Source organism: Phalacrocorax aristotelis, chromosome 20 (genome assembly GCF_949628215.1).
Source record: "Phalacrocorax aristotelis chromosome 20, bGulAri2.1, whole genome shotgun sequence".
Taxonomy (NCBI): Eukaryota; Metazoa; Chordata; class Aves; order Suliformes; family Phalacrocoracidae; genus Phalacrocorax; species Phalacrocorax aristotelis.
Window position 1 is genome coordinate 6,443,030 of NC_134295.1, and position 13,311 is coordinate 6,456,340.

General features: G+C 50.8%; 1 protein-coding gene across 2 annotated transcripts in view; it reads right to left on the reverse strand.

The window, feature by feature from the left end:
• The window catches only part of CSMD2 (CUB and Sushi multiple domains 2), a 351,736-nt gene that overhangs the window by 28,261 nt on the left and 310,164 nt on the right, over positions 1-13,311 (reverse strand). For both annotated transcript variants that reach the window (XM_075115031.1, XM_075115030.1), the window contains 7 exons: positions 9,918-10,103; positions 9,403-9,597; positions 7,858-8,031; positions 7,317-7,490; positions 4,411-4,584; positions 3,420-3,608; positions 660-833 (listed from right to left, as the gene is read on the reverse strand). In XM_075115031.1, coding sequence (XP_074971132.1) covers positions 660-833; positions 3,420-3,608; positions 4,411-4,584; positions 7,317-7,490; positions 7,858-8,031; positions 9,403-9,597; positions 9,918-10,103 — 1,266 coding nt within the window. The remainder of the gene's footprint in view (positions 1-659; positions 834-3,419; positions 3,609-4,410; positions 4,585-7,316; positions 7,491-7,857; positions 8,032-9,402; positions 9,598-9,917; positions 10,104-13,311) is intronic.

Genomic DNA, 13,311 nt, shown 5'->3' on the forward strand with positions numbered 1-13,311 from the left:
TCAGGGAGGCTTGGCAAGCACTTCTCATTGCATCCTCCATGACTTTGACCCAAGTCCCGCTCATACGGACTTATTTTGCTTATCAGGATGTTTCCAGTGCGAGACCTTTCTCACTCTGGCACGGGAGTAGGGATGGACTTCTGTTGCCAAACTGCTCTCAGCGCAGATGCTGATGAGGTAGAAACTCATTGTACCAGCTTCCACTTGCCTTGTGCAGACCTGGGTCTGCTGTGGTGCCATAGCAGCAGATGTCAGGCCCTGGAAAGGGGCCACATGGGCTTCTTCTAGTGGAATGCATGAGAAAGAGGGCCAGATGCTGCAGTCAGGATGGACAGACCTGAGTTTTGCATAAGGCACATTCATACTATACAGACTCTACATGGAGAAAACTAAAGCAGCAAGCTGCAGTACGCCTCCTACCACAAACGTTTGCTGCAATGATTTATTCCTCATCTTGCAAGCCGAGTGGTTTATTCTCTGCCGGTGCTTATCAACCAAGTTGCACAAGACCAGATAGCTGAGATGCAGTGATTTTCGGAGCCTTCCACAATCTCCCTCTGTAGCACGTGCATTTCTCCAGCTCAGCAAGGCGTATCAGGATAAAAAAGGGTAGTGGAGGATAGGACTGCCCCATCCCCTCCCTCCCAAAGCCCACCTACCCGAGCAGTGTGGCAGGGAGCCGCTCCAGCGCCCATCGAGCTGGCACATGCGAGTGGAGTTGCCGATCAGAGTCCGCTTGCCGAGGCAGCTGTACCGGACCACGGAGCCAACGGTGTACTTGTCACCCGAGATCTGAGCGTGGGGCGGGGAGCCGGGGTGGCCGCACGAGACCACTGCAAGAGACACATGCAACAGCTGTAACCACACGGGAGCCGCCTGTGATGCTCGTTCGAAGGCAGATGCAGCGGGTACACAGCAAAGTACTGCATGTTTGAGGTTGTTGCACAGGACCGTGGCAGCTTAAACCCACTCGTCTGCCCAGAGCCCACCAAACGCCCGGTGGCTCACGCCATGGTGCGGGTGTGGCATGGCAGACCTTGCATCGTTTCCTTCTGGGGGACATGAGCTCACCCTGTAAAAACTGCCACGGGTTTGTGCATAAATGCCCAGTCTTGACACTGACAAGCTTTTTGCAGGTTCCTTAGAGAACTCATCCCTTCTTAAACGTGAATACTCCCATGGCCACCCACCCCTGGCAGCGCCAGGTCCTGCGACACGGAGCTGCAACCGGTGCTGTGTCACACCCGAGCAAATTATCCTGGCAGATCCTGAGCGCTGCTCACTCGACCATGGCTAGTAAAAAAACACCACTAACAATAATAAATAGGTTTACTTTAGCTTAGCAATCAGAGCTGAGATGGGAAGGCTTCTGACAAATACACTGACAGATCGAGGGGCTATTAAACAGGTTTGGATGAGGATGCTCAGCGTAAAGACCGTGCACCACTGTGCTTCTGAAGGAAAGCGTCCGTAACGGATATCTTATCTCCCTCTGCTAGAGTCTAAAAATACCAATACTGGCATGAGGTAGAAAACATGATGTATGTTTCAATAAAAAGGAGAGCACGCGTATGTTTGGGCACGTGGGCGTTGAAATATACTGGTGTAGAGCTGTGACTAAAACCAAGGACGCTTTGCAAGGAAAAGCATTTGATAGCTAATACTTAAACTCACACTGTAACTAACAATTTAATAACAAATACTCCAGCAGGCTCAGCTAACCTTAAAACCTGTGGCGGTATTGAGGTTTTTAAAGGATTTACGTACACAGTGTGAAGACTGTTTCTTCTGATGCGTGAGGCTCTGCTCCCGTGTACTTTACTTGTTGGACTCGCTCTCCCACCCCTCAAAGGGGATCAGCTCTGTTTTACGCCCTCCTCAGAAACAGGCATGAGAGAACGTTTGCAGCCCAAGCTTGTCTGGCATCAGCCTTCTTAATTTAAGTTCTAGAAAGTGCCTAGTAATTTCAGGTACCCAGCTACAAACACTTCAAAGGGGTATGGGTTTCAGCACTAAGCCATCTTAAGTTCAACACACGGAAAACAGAGACATGCAAAAACCTCTTGCCTTTTTTTTTTTTTTTAAAACTATTAAGCCCAGGAATCCAGATAATCAGCCCTAAAAGTGACCTGAGCTTCCAGTTTTGAGAATGCCCAAATCCTCCAAGTCAATGGATGCTCAACATTTTAAGGAAGGAGATCGCTTTTACTTAGCTGGAAAGCTGTGGACTGAGGGAGCCCGAGATATTGGGCTCCCAGGTTTTAAAAAGCAACTACCCTCTCAGAGCCCCTGCGGCTGCGGTAACACACGCTTATCACTTGTCAATTCCCCACGGCCTGTCAGGGTGCTGCAAATGCGAGAAGGTGGCATGCTGCTAACAAAAGGAAAGGAAAATGTGCCAAAAACTACTTCGTATGACTAGGTGTCGAAGGATAATACGAGAAAAAAAGAAACAGTCACGGCTTTGGAACAGCTCTGCCAATTTGAACTTAAGGGGCTCCATTTCTGACTGCTGTAATGATTTGGTATGCCAGGTAACAGGAGATGGCAGCTGCTTTACCCTCCAGAAGGAGGTACGAGCTGTGCCGGGGGTTGTTCTGCCAGGGGTCTGCTCCTGCCTCTGCCACTGGCTCACCGGGCAGCCCTACGTCAGCTCCAAATCCGCTTTGGACCTCGGTCTCCCCCGGTGTGAGGTAGGAACGCCACCGCTGCCACCTTCCATACAGTGCACGGAAAGCTCTTGGACTAGGTCTTACTACCGCAGCACGTGAGCACCAGGAGTATTTTGCCTTTCTACGCTACTGGAGATACTCCTTAAGCTAAACCATCACCCAGAACCTCCCAATTCTCTCTGCAAACCACAATGGCAGAAAGGGCCAGGAAACTAAGAAAGGGGGGGAGAACTGTAGAGCAAGGGGCAGGAAGCAGATCCTCTTCGGCACCTGCATCGCAGCAGAATAAAGGCTGCGGTTAATTCACCATCGCGCTGCCGATTCCCTGCCTCAAAGCTGCAGGGACGAGTGGGTGTATGAAAACTCGGCCATGCCTGAGCGGTGCTAAATGTGCTCTGTCCTCAGCCAGGCTAGCTGCACGCTGCTTCCTATGAGCACCTGTGTTGCAGAAGCTCTGCTGCCCGTCTCCGCCTGCAATACTTTTGCTGGAGCTGCATGGAACCAGTAAAAGTCAGCAGGAGCTGCCTTCCCCAGCAGGAGGAAACCATCTCTGGCTAACAGGATGACTCTCCTCAGACCACATATTTTCCTTCTGCGGGCGAGATTTAGAGGCCAGTGAAGCTGATGGAAGGATTCCCATGGATTGCAAAGGGATCCAGATTTTTTCACATGGCCATTCAGCAAAGCAACAGAGAACGACAGGGGATGAAAGCCTGTGGTGGGTGGGTATTATTCTGAAGAACTTACAGAGACACTGTGGGAGGGCACGGTCCCAAGTGCCATCCCCCTGACAGGTAAGGACGTGTGTACCCAACAAGTAATATCCGTGGCTGCACTGATATGAGACAGTTGTTCCAAAGCTGAATCTGTGAGGACCACTTGGCTGCACTTGACGGATGCTGTTTTCCAGGTGCCCGGGGTCAGTACAGTTTACAACTGCAAACAAACAACAAAAAAAAACAAAACAAAGGGTGTAACAAAGAAAAAAGGATTCTCCAAAACTGAGCAGGAAAAGGGGGAAAAATTGCAAATCACATATTTCACAATTTAAGTTTCTTCTTTTTTAAAGATTCTTTGGGGCAGAAATAGAAAAAAATCCTTATTAAAAGGACAAAAGAGAGAGTAGAGGCAGTGCTGCCGGCTCAGGCCCTGCCTCGCGATGCTTAGCAGCAGAGCCTTGCGCTCTGGCCCCAAACTGGGGCTTCCATTAGGCAGTTGAGAAGAACTGATTTCCTGATGGACACAGCAACAGTATCGACAGATACTGGATTAAGGGAGTACCGAGGAAGGGAGCGCAGGCAGGGGAGGGAATTTGATAAGTGAACTTGAGTGCTAATACCAACAGAAGTAGGGCAGCCTAGAAGGAGAAAGGGCTCTGCACAAAGACCGTGGCGTTTGCTTTGAGAAGACTGGTCTATAGGGTTACCAGGACGGCCTCTGCTAAGGGACTGGCCTGACATTTTCTCATGCCCTCCCCACTCACCACACACACTTCAATGTCTTGGAGGATGCAGGGCTGGGCAGGCTCTGCGAACAGCTTCGAGTGAAGCCCAAGGCAAAATCAGGTTTAATGCCCAAGACTAACACAGCCCTCTGAGCTCAAACTTGAGGACACGCAAGATCTGGTTTACATGAATTCATGACAGCGTCAAGCTGGATTTTAGGAACCCAGAGAAACCAGCAAGGAAGGCTCAGACCAGTCCCCTTTGCCGGGACCGGGGGGAGGCAGACGACTCACCGCGGCAGGCGGGCAGGGTGCTGCTCCACTGTCCGTTGGCCAGGCACTGGGACTGCAGCGCTCCTTCCAGGCGGTACCCAGTGCTGCACACGAACTTGGCCACATCGTTCAGGTTGAACTGACTCCCTTGGGTCAAGCCGTTGGCAGGGTTGCCGGGGTGGCCGCACGTGATAGCTACAATCAGAAATCAGAGAGGTTGCTTTTTTTGCCTGGTAGAAAGTGGATTATCCATTGCAAAAAGTTCCCAAGCAAGGAGGGCATAAAAACCCCCCTGCGTCAACCCTGAAACCCACACCAGCTTCAAAGATTTGTGGCTAGCTCTGCTGAAATACTGAATCACATTGAGACCGTGGTACCTTTGTTCATTTTACTGGCATAAGAAATTCTCTGAACCACTCTCTAAGCAGCCAAGTGCCAGCATCCTACTGACTTATACTGTAAATCCCTAGAGCTCCTCTTCCAAAATCCCAGCTACTGCTATTAATCTATTGCCTTACATTACCCTGGGTATCGTACACACGGTCATGAAGCCTGATATTTTCCTCCCTCTCCCTGGTGTCAGATGTACGCTCGCTGCGGTATAAAGTTTCACCTGGAGGGATAGTTAAAAGAGAGGAAAAATGACAGAAAAATCAGGTTTCTAGCATATGGCCTAGAAAGCTTAAATCTTCCTGCTTTAAGTCTGAAAACCATTGGGGGAAAAGCTTTATTTCTAAAGCCCTGAAACGAGGATTTTTGCGTAGTCCTTGTTGCTGTGTCTGACGTTAGCCTGGGCCAGCGACGAGGTAAAGGGCTAAAGGGTCCCGGCCCGAGCCGCTCCAGCAAGGCCCAGGGAAAGCGCGGAGGCAAAGGCTGGAGCAGCAGGAAGCACACGCGACACCGAAATTCAAAGTGCTTTTGCCCGGGCCACTCCGCTGGCACCTCGGCAGAGGCGGGCGATACAGGGAGGGTACAGCCCCTGCCGCGAGCGCAGCCTGCAGACCTTTGCTTCGAGCACAGCAGCGAGCCCCGCTGCGCAAAAGAAACGTCAGGGTATGCCACACACATTAAGGAATGCGACATCTTCCGACAGCTGAGGACAAAGCAATATTGATCACTGTCAGGCTGAAACAGGGTAATGGTCCGTCAGAGAAAGTCCAGCCGTTCAGCTGTACAGCTGCCAAAGCCAGAAGCTAGACCAGAAGATGAAATTCCCACAAAAGATCCATAACTTGTTTGACTGCCAGGGCTGGACTGTACCACAGGGATGGGAATTTATTCCGTATGCAAGCTGGTGGCAGGTACGGGTCTAAAAAATATGAAGCAAGATAGCCTTTTGGTGCTGCAGGAGGCAGATGTCAGATCCTCCGAGGTACTTCTGAATATGATTATACATGTTTTGAAACAGGTGATGGATTCTGTCCCAGAAAAAAAAAAAAAAGGGCTCCCTGCAGTTGGCGTGGATCAGAAAGACCTGTTCACACAGAGGAAGCAACTGTAGCAGGTTTAAAGAGAAAATATCAGAACAATAGGAAATTATTATGTGCTAACACACACCATGCCACAAGCTTCTTCAGAAGCAATAAAGCCTCAAGGCATCTCATTTCGGAGCCCAACAGCGCTCTGCTTTAATGACATTAAATTTACGTTATCCATAAGGCCTAACGTAGCATAATAACTTCAAGGCCAGCTTCTGCCCATGAGACACCTTTACAGATCTCTGCACAAAAGCTTGGTGGGCTCTCAGGTGCCAGAGTCAGGAGCTGGCGAAAAGCAGAGGCAAGCAAAGGCACTGCACAGGAGCCAGCCCTGTTCCGCTTCAGGAGTCAGAAGACAGATACAGATGAGCAATGTTCATCTGCTTTGTTCTAACGGGTTTGGTCCCTCCTGAGAGAAACCAGATGAGCTGTTTTTATGGATGTTTAGAAAATCCTGCATTTCCATAGATCTGCCTGGCGGCAGGAGGACCTCTGTGTGGTATCTGTGCACCTAAATATGATTTCCTGGTCCAAGGTCAGTATGTATATGCTTGGCAGGTAAAAGCGAATTCAAACTTTTTCAACAGAGCAGCCTCAGACACGAGAGCAATTCAAACCTACCTACAGACCCACAGACATTCCTTCCAGTAATTCTTTTCCTAAAAAGCTCAGGGAGAATCCTAGACATCCTCCAAATCTTGGAGTCTCTGCTAACCTTGACAACTGGAGTCTGTTTCTTATTTTCAGGCTGGAATCCGCATCTTCACTGATTTATAGGTCATTCCTTACTTCCTACCTTGCTGTTATTATCGTGCCTCAGCACATAAAGCTCTAAACCATACAGGAGAAATAGGAAGCAAACAACTGGAGAATCATGATATGAAATACATGGATTGCACTGTCCATTGATAAGAAGATGCTTAAACTTATTAAGACCTCAGAGCTCTAGAGACTTACTTAATTAGCTTATTTACTGGAAAGATAAATGAGCAGGTTGTAGAAGGTGACTTGTGAACGTGGATCAAAGGACTAGAGAGACTGACTTTCGTCCAGCACAGAGCACGGGTCTCAAAGACAGTGACAACTGTGGTGCCCTTGGCTGGGCTGCGCCTGCCTTTGGCCTCCCCACACCCCGACAAAGGGTGGTCTCCCCAGAAACCTTCAGCTGGGCTCCCCCATTAGAAATTCAGCGTACGAAAACCACCAAAGGAAGGTGGAATTTACAAAGCAGAGGGAAGAATCAGAGCGGCCGCGGTTGCAGCGAGGCCACTCGCGCCGCACCTCAGCGCTCTCCTCCCCGCGCCCCGGGGGTGCGTGCGCAGCGCACTCGCCGTGTGCGTGCAAAGCAAGGGACGCAGCCCGGCCGCGTGAACTCTGAACAACGGTCTTTACGCGTGCTCTTGTCCTGTGACTGTCACCAGGGCTAGAGAAATCCGACAACATACTTACGCACACAGACAGGCGTCTTCCCAGACCAGCGGTGATCCTGCTGGCAGATCCGCACCGACATCCCGATGAGGCGGAAGCCGGGGTTGCACTGATAAACCACGCTGCCGCGGTAGTTGTAGTTCTCCCCATTGATCTGCCCGTTGACGATGGGACTGGGAACACCGCAGTGCCCCGCTGCAGGGGGGAGACAGGCAATCACCGAGAGCCGGTGCGGGGCCCCCCCTGCAGGCATCGCACCCCCGCCCGGCTCTCAGGGTGGGTCTGAATTTGAGTCTCCGCAGTCATAAATAAACCCAGAGCAGCGGTAAAAACAACACATCGTTTTTAAAGCTCTCCTCTCCAGTCTCAAAACACCTCACATCTGTTGAGCAATACGGAATCAAAGTCTGTTTCTTTTTTATATCTACTTAAAACCCTACGGCTTCAGCAGCACCGAGTCCTCGCTTGGGTTCTTTGCTGAATTGGTGCCTAAAATTCCTATTCCCTCCTCACATGCAGTCAGGACTCTTTCCCCACCGCATCACGGGAACTCCACACCTACCCAGACATCTCACTTCTGCTCCACTCCAGAGTCCGTTGGCCATGCACTCCCGCACGCGGGACCCGACCAGGGTGTAGCCGGTGTTGCAGGAGAAGATGGCCGTGGCCCCGTAGCTGGTCAGCGTGCCGATCTTGTTCCCGTTGGGCGGAGTCGGCAGGTCTCCGCAGGAGATAACTGCAAGAGATCCCGAAGTACCGTAAGAGGCAGAAGTACAGAAGAGGCAGGGAGATGCGCTCTTTAAAGAAAAGCACTTAGCGACGCTTACCTCCGCGAGTTATTATTGAAGTCAGGAAGGAGTAGGAGAGATTATTAAATAGTTACATGGATAATAACAGTGCATCACAGTCATGTTACATGAGGTGACAAATATAAGTGCAATTAATATTTATTCTTCAGGACGCAAGGGAAGTACTAAAGATAAGACTGGCTAGGGAGTTTTTCACACAGGAAGTTTTCAACACTGGAATATTTCTATTACGAACCCATTGCTAGATACACCCAGGAAGCCTGACTTCCAGCAAAACCACAAAATGGCACAAGATCTCCAATTAGAAAGTGACACCCAGCTTCTCCTCACGCAGTGACTTCCAGGACAGAGCTGATGTCTAAAGATCAGACCCACAGAGGGCCGAAAGCCCGGTTTGCAGGGTGTGGCTGAGCCTGGCCAGGAGCGCTTGCAAATGCAGCTCCCAGCCACAAACTTCAGCTCTTTATTTTATCTACCTTAAAGGTCTGCAAACCCTCTGGAGCTTTTGCACTCAGCAAGAAATCAAGAGACTCATGCTGGGTGCTTCTGACCTTAGTGCATTGCCAAGATCGTGTCGTTTGAATTTAGGTGGCAATAACACTGAAGAAATAAAACACTCCCGGATCTGGCTGGAGAGCTAGCAGGGGCAAGACTACATCTGCCACCGAAGTCGGCAGTTGCATCTCTAGAAACAAAGGGAGGCGGGAGGAAGGGAAAGACGCCATTCTGAAGGAGAAAAATTTCTGTCTCTGTCCGCACTTAAGAGAGGAAAAGCCCTCCACCTTCCACAGAAGAGAAGATGCGAAGCACAGCAGTCATGTCAGAATGACTGAGCGAGCTGCCTGCTTGCCAAGAGTGGTTTTGATTAATAGGTGACGCTGTTACCCTCGTAAACTTGGCTTTTGCATAAAAATGGGAGAGGTTAGGTTTTAAGTGAGAATTTTTGATTTTCTTTCCTAAAAGCAAACTTCAGAGCATCTGGCACCAGTGGCAGCGAACCTGCTGGGACCTGACAGCAACAGACGAGCTAACGTGCTCGAGTTCCTGCAGAACTGTTTAGGTTAAACCAAGAATCAGATCAACAGATGACCTCTCCCTGCATCCAAACTCTCTTCTACCAGAGCAGGGCGCGGCCGCGCTCCCAGACGCTGCCAAGAGCGGCCAGGGCTGGGGTGCGTTTGCACGCCGACGGCAGCGCTTGCACAGCCACCGAATGGAAAACAGAAACCCCGTCCCCTGCGAGACACCCTGCGAAGGCGGCCTGCCACGGCGCGGCTCCTGAGCCTCACTGCTCTTACTTTTACAGGTCGGCATCGGTTCGCCTATGCTCCACCTCCCGTTGGCTTGGCACTTGATGACTCGCTGGCCGGTGTAGTAGTACCCAGGGTCGCAGATGAGCATTAGCTGGGCGTTGTAGTGGTACTGGATCTCGTAGGTCAGCCGCCACCGACCATGCTCAACCGCAATGCTGTTGATATCGGGACAGGTGACAGCTAAAAACCAGGTGTGGTGAGTCAGGGAAAAGAAATGAGACAGAAAGAGGTTAATAGGTGTTTAACTCCAGGGCGCTTCAGGGCGTTTCAGCAAGTGTGCTGGCTTTTCAAGAAGGGGGACAGTATTAGCATCTCTGTTTTACGGGTGGGGAAACCCAGACACCATGAGAGGGTATGCCAGACCCACGTTACAGAGGACTAGAAACCTGCTGTCCTAAATACTGCACCTGTGAGGCAAAGCTGTCCGTGCTAGAGCAGGAAGGCATTACTGAAGGGACTTCCAAAACTCCCTGTGGGATTGCACCGCTGCAAACACTCACCCACGCACTGCGGGGGCTGGTTGCCGTTACTCCACTGCCCGGCCTGCAGGCACTCGGCGCTGGGCTCCTCCCCGGGCTGCAGCTCGAAGCCCTGGTTGCAATGGTACACGGCTTTCGTACCCACTGTGTACTCCTTGCCAAAGACAACTCCGTTCCTTGGGGCTCTGGGAACTCCACAGGAGAGCGCTGGGAAGGAGGAGGGGAAGAAAACACGGCCGAGAAATCAGTCGGCATCCAATTTTATCATGGATTTGCGGTAAGTGAGCTGAAAGCCAGGATCCCAAGCTCTCCTATTTACAAAAGCTCCAGCCCCTGTTCAACCCCAGAAGCTGCAACAAATGCCCACTTTCAGAGAGGATCAGATTTTCAGCTCGTGTCTATCAGTGTGGTAACTGCAAAGCCAACGCTGAATACTAATTTCTGCTGGAAGAGACTATGGCTCATACTTTCTACATTATCTGCAACACAAAATGCATCAACACACTCTTCGAAAGTTTTCACACTGAGATAAAGGATTAGATAGCAATAACGTTTTGTATTTACACCCCACAGCAGCAACAACCTGAAACCCCTTTCCAATAGCACTGCTGGATTACATAAAGCAGCAATTTGTATAACCACGTTGTGGCAGAAGGAAGGCTAAATTTAGCATTACAGATGAGAAGGTAAGGGGGGAAAATCAGGGGGGAAAAAACTGATAAACAGGCACAATGTCAAATGGCTGCTCAAGATGGCAGCACTTCGGAGAAGATGCTCTGCACCACTTCTGCTGACGTTCTGCAGCCAGAAGAGCAGCCAAACAGGGCAGCAAAGGGACAGGCAGGTCACAGAAAGATGAGCAACAGCCAAATACCCGCAGACCAGAATCACGTTCATTTATTTTGCAAGAGTTCCGCAAGACGTGACAAGCCCTGTTACCCTTTTCCCTACCACCGGGAAAACCAGCGCTGGGAGGCTGTCACTCAAACCTGGTTTTTTTTCCCCTCTATCAGCATTCAGAAGAGCTGGGAAACCAAATCCAGACCTGCCTCCAAAAACACCACGCTGGTTCCCACCCCTCTCTGAGTCTCGGTGCTGGGGGAAGCCCATCTTGCTCGGGCTGGAGACGCACAGCCCGCCCGTCAGGACAGGCGTGGGCTGCCGCTGCGAGACCACCAGCCAGCGGGGCTGCCACCAGCCTCCGCGGGCGCCGAGACGAGCAGAGCCTGCCAGCAAGCACTGATCTGGAGGCCAACACCCAGACCAAACAATTGTCTGCGTTTTTAAAATGCTCTAAAGGAAATCCATTCCTTCCTGGAGTAGCCCGAGCTGCTCCCACTCAGCTAATGTACGAACTGGAGGCTGAGCCTGTGTCTCCTGAGCCACATGCTGGTACTTCAACACGCGCTCCCCTTCCTGTATTCCCTCTGCTCTCAAATGAGGGCTCGAAAATCAGCAACTTTAGAAAAATTACCTTCTGGTGACATGGACGCCACTGACCGCAGAAAGGAGAGACCAAACTTATTGTGTACAGCATCAGCACCACCACTGGAGCTTTCTAGCAGTCAGGGTCTGAGACCCTTTTATCCCACTGCTGCTACATGAGTCGGCCAGAGCCCCAGCCTGGAGCACAATTACACAGCACCTTGCAGATGCCGGTGTTGCTAATGGGTGTGAGTAATTCAGCGGGCTGGTATTAGCACGATCAGGCATATCCCTGGTTGAAATGATAATCACACGTATGTCACTTCATCGAGCTAAGGAGCTTGGCGAATCTCTCTACAAGGCTGGGTGTCTAGACAGGCAGCCACGCTGAATACCAATTTCGTTCTGAGGCAAAAAGAAGAGGGGACCTGGAAAGTCCTACCCTTCCACTTCTACCCGGCAGCTCCCTTAGTGTTACTTTCCGATGCTGTATCCAAGCAAAGAGACTGGTGAGAAAGCCGACCCCCTTCCCATGCCACTGCTCCCAGCAAAGCCGCCTCCTTTCTCTGTTCAATTCTCTTCCGCAGCCTGACGCTTCGCCAAAACTCATCACGTCTATTTGCCACCAGGAAACTGAGGCGCAGAGACTGAGGGGAGGGACAGCGGAGCGGAGAGACCAGGGCCAGCTGCGCTCCAGGCCAGCCAGGTTCAGCTGCCACTTGCCTTCATTTCTCTGCACAAAAGAAGGATGACTTACTGCTGCCTAGTCCTGCCTCCCAGCAAGCTCCCTCTGCCTCCCAAGTGGCCTCTTTGATCCTTTAGAGTCTTTCCATTGCATAAACCCTGCCCTGACAGACAAGTTCGCAATAATACAGCACTTCTGGGCCAGACACAGTCAACTAAAAATGTCATTAAGCCACCAGAAATAATAAAAACCTGCAACCCTCTTCACCTGCAGGTGGTTCAGGCTACAACATGAAGAGGATCGGACAGGGAGAACCAATTGGGCCGCGACCTCTGCTGCCCTGGATCCGTGGCAGGATCCTTCCTTCCCTGCAAACCCAGCATCCTTGAGTAGCATGTGCTAAGTTTGTATTTATGGAGCCCTGCACAAAGCAGAGAAGCTTGATTTTTGGGGTGGCAATAAACTTGCCATCCGCTCGAAAGAGCATTTCTGAGGCTCAAACTGTGGGCACTGCAATCCACCAGAACCAGAGAGTAGTTGTTCCAGGGGAAAACAAACCAGCACTTAGCTTGGAGAGACCCACGGAGAGCGTGGTCCAGGGAAAAAGCAGAAGGAGCACTTAGGGAGGGTCAGAGGTACAAAAACTCTGTCTGCGGAAGACGATGTGCTAGGAAAAGGGACAGAGGCTATGAAAGCAAATCTGCAGCTGGGATTCCAAAAACAAAGCAGCTTAAAAATAGGCAGCAGAGACAGAAAAGGCATATTAGATCATCTTGTGTTCTCCCCCATTGTGCCAACGGAAGATTGTTCCCTGCAGAATATTCTCTGCTGCCTCCATAAATGTCAGCTAGGACAGAGCACGTAGTAAAGATTATTCAGAGGGGATGGGGAAGGGGAAGAGGATTATGCGCTGGCAGAAAAGAGCTATGGGAAATGTCATTTGTTAACTAGACCATGTGTTTACGGGCACCCCAGTTCCCCTCCTCCTGACACAGCTGATTGTGTGAGCAATTTATGCAGTGTTATGGATCAAGTTCCCAAATCTCTGCCATGCAGTCCTGGCCACCAGAAAGGATGAGAAATTGAGTACAGCCCAAAACAAAAGGTTGCCAGTTGGCTTTGAGAGCAATGTGGGGAAAAAAAAATAAATAAAAAAATAGGATGTTGGATTTTATGTAGCTGAAGCAGGCAAGAAGAGCGGAGCCAGCCCTGGCCATCAGCTGCTCAAGGCCGGGGGGGGGAGCTGCTCCGCCATGAATTCTCCTACAGCTCCGGCTCGCTGCCGCTCACCTCCTGCATCCACCT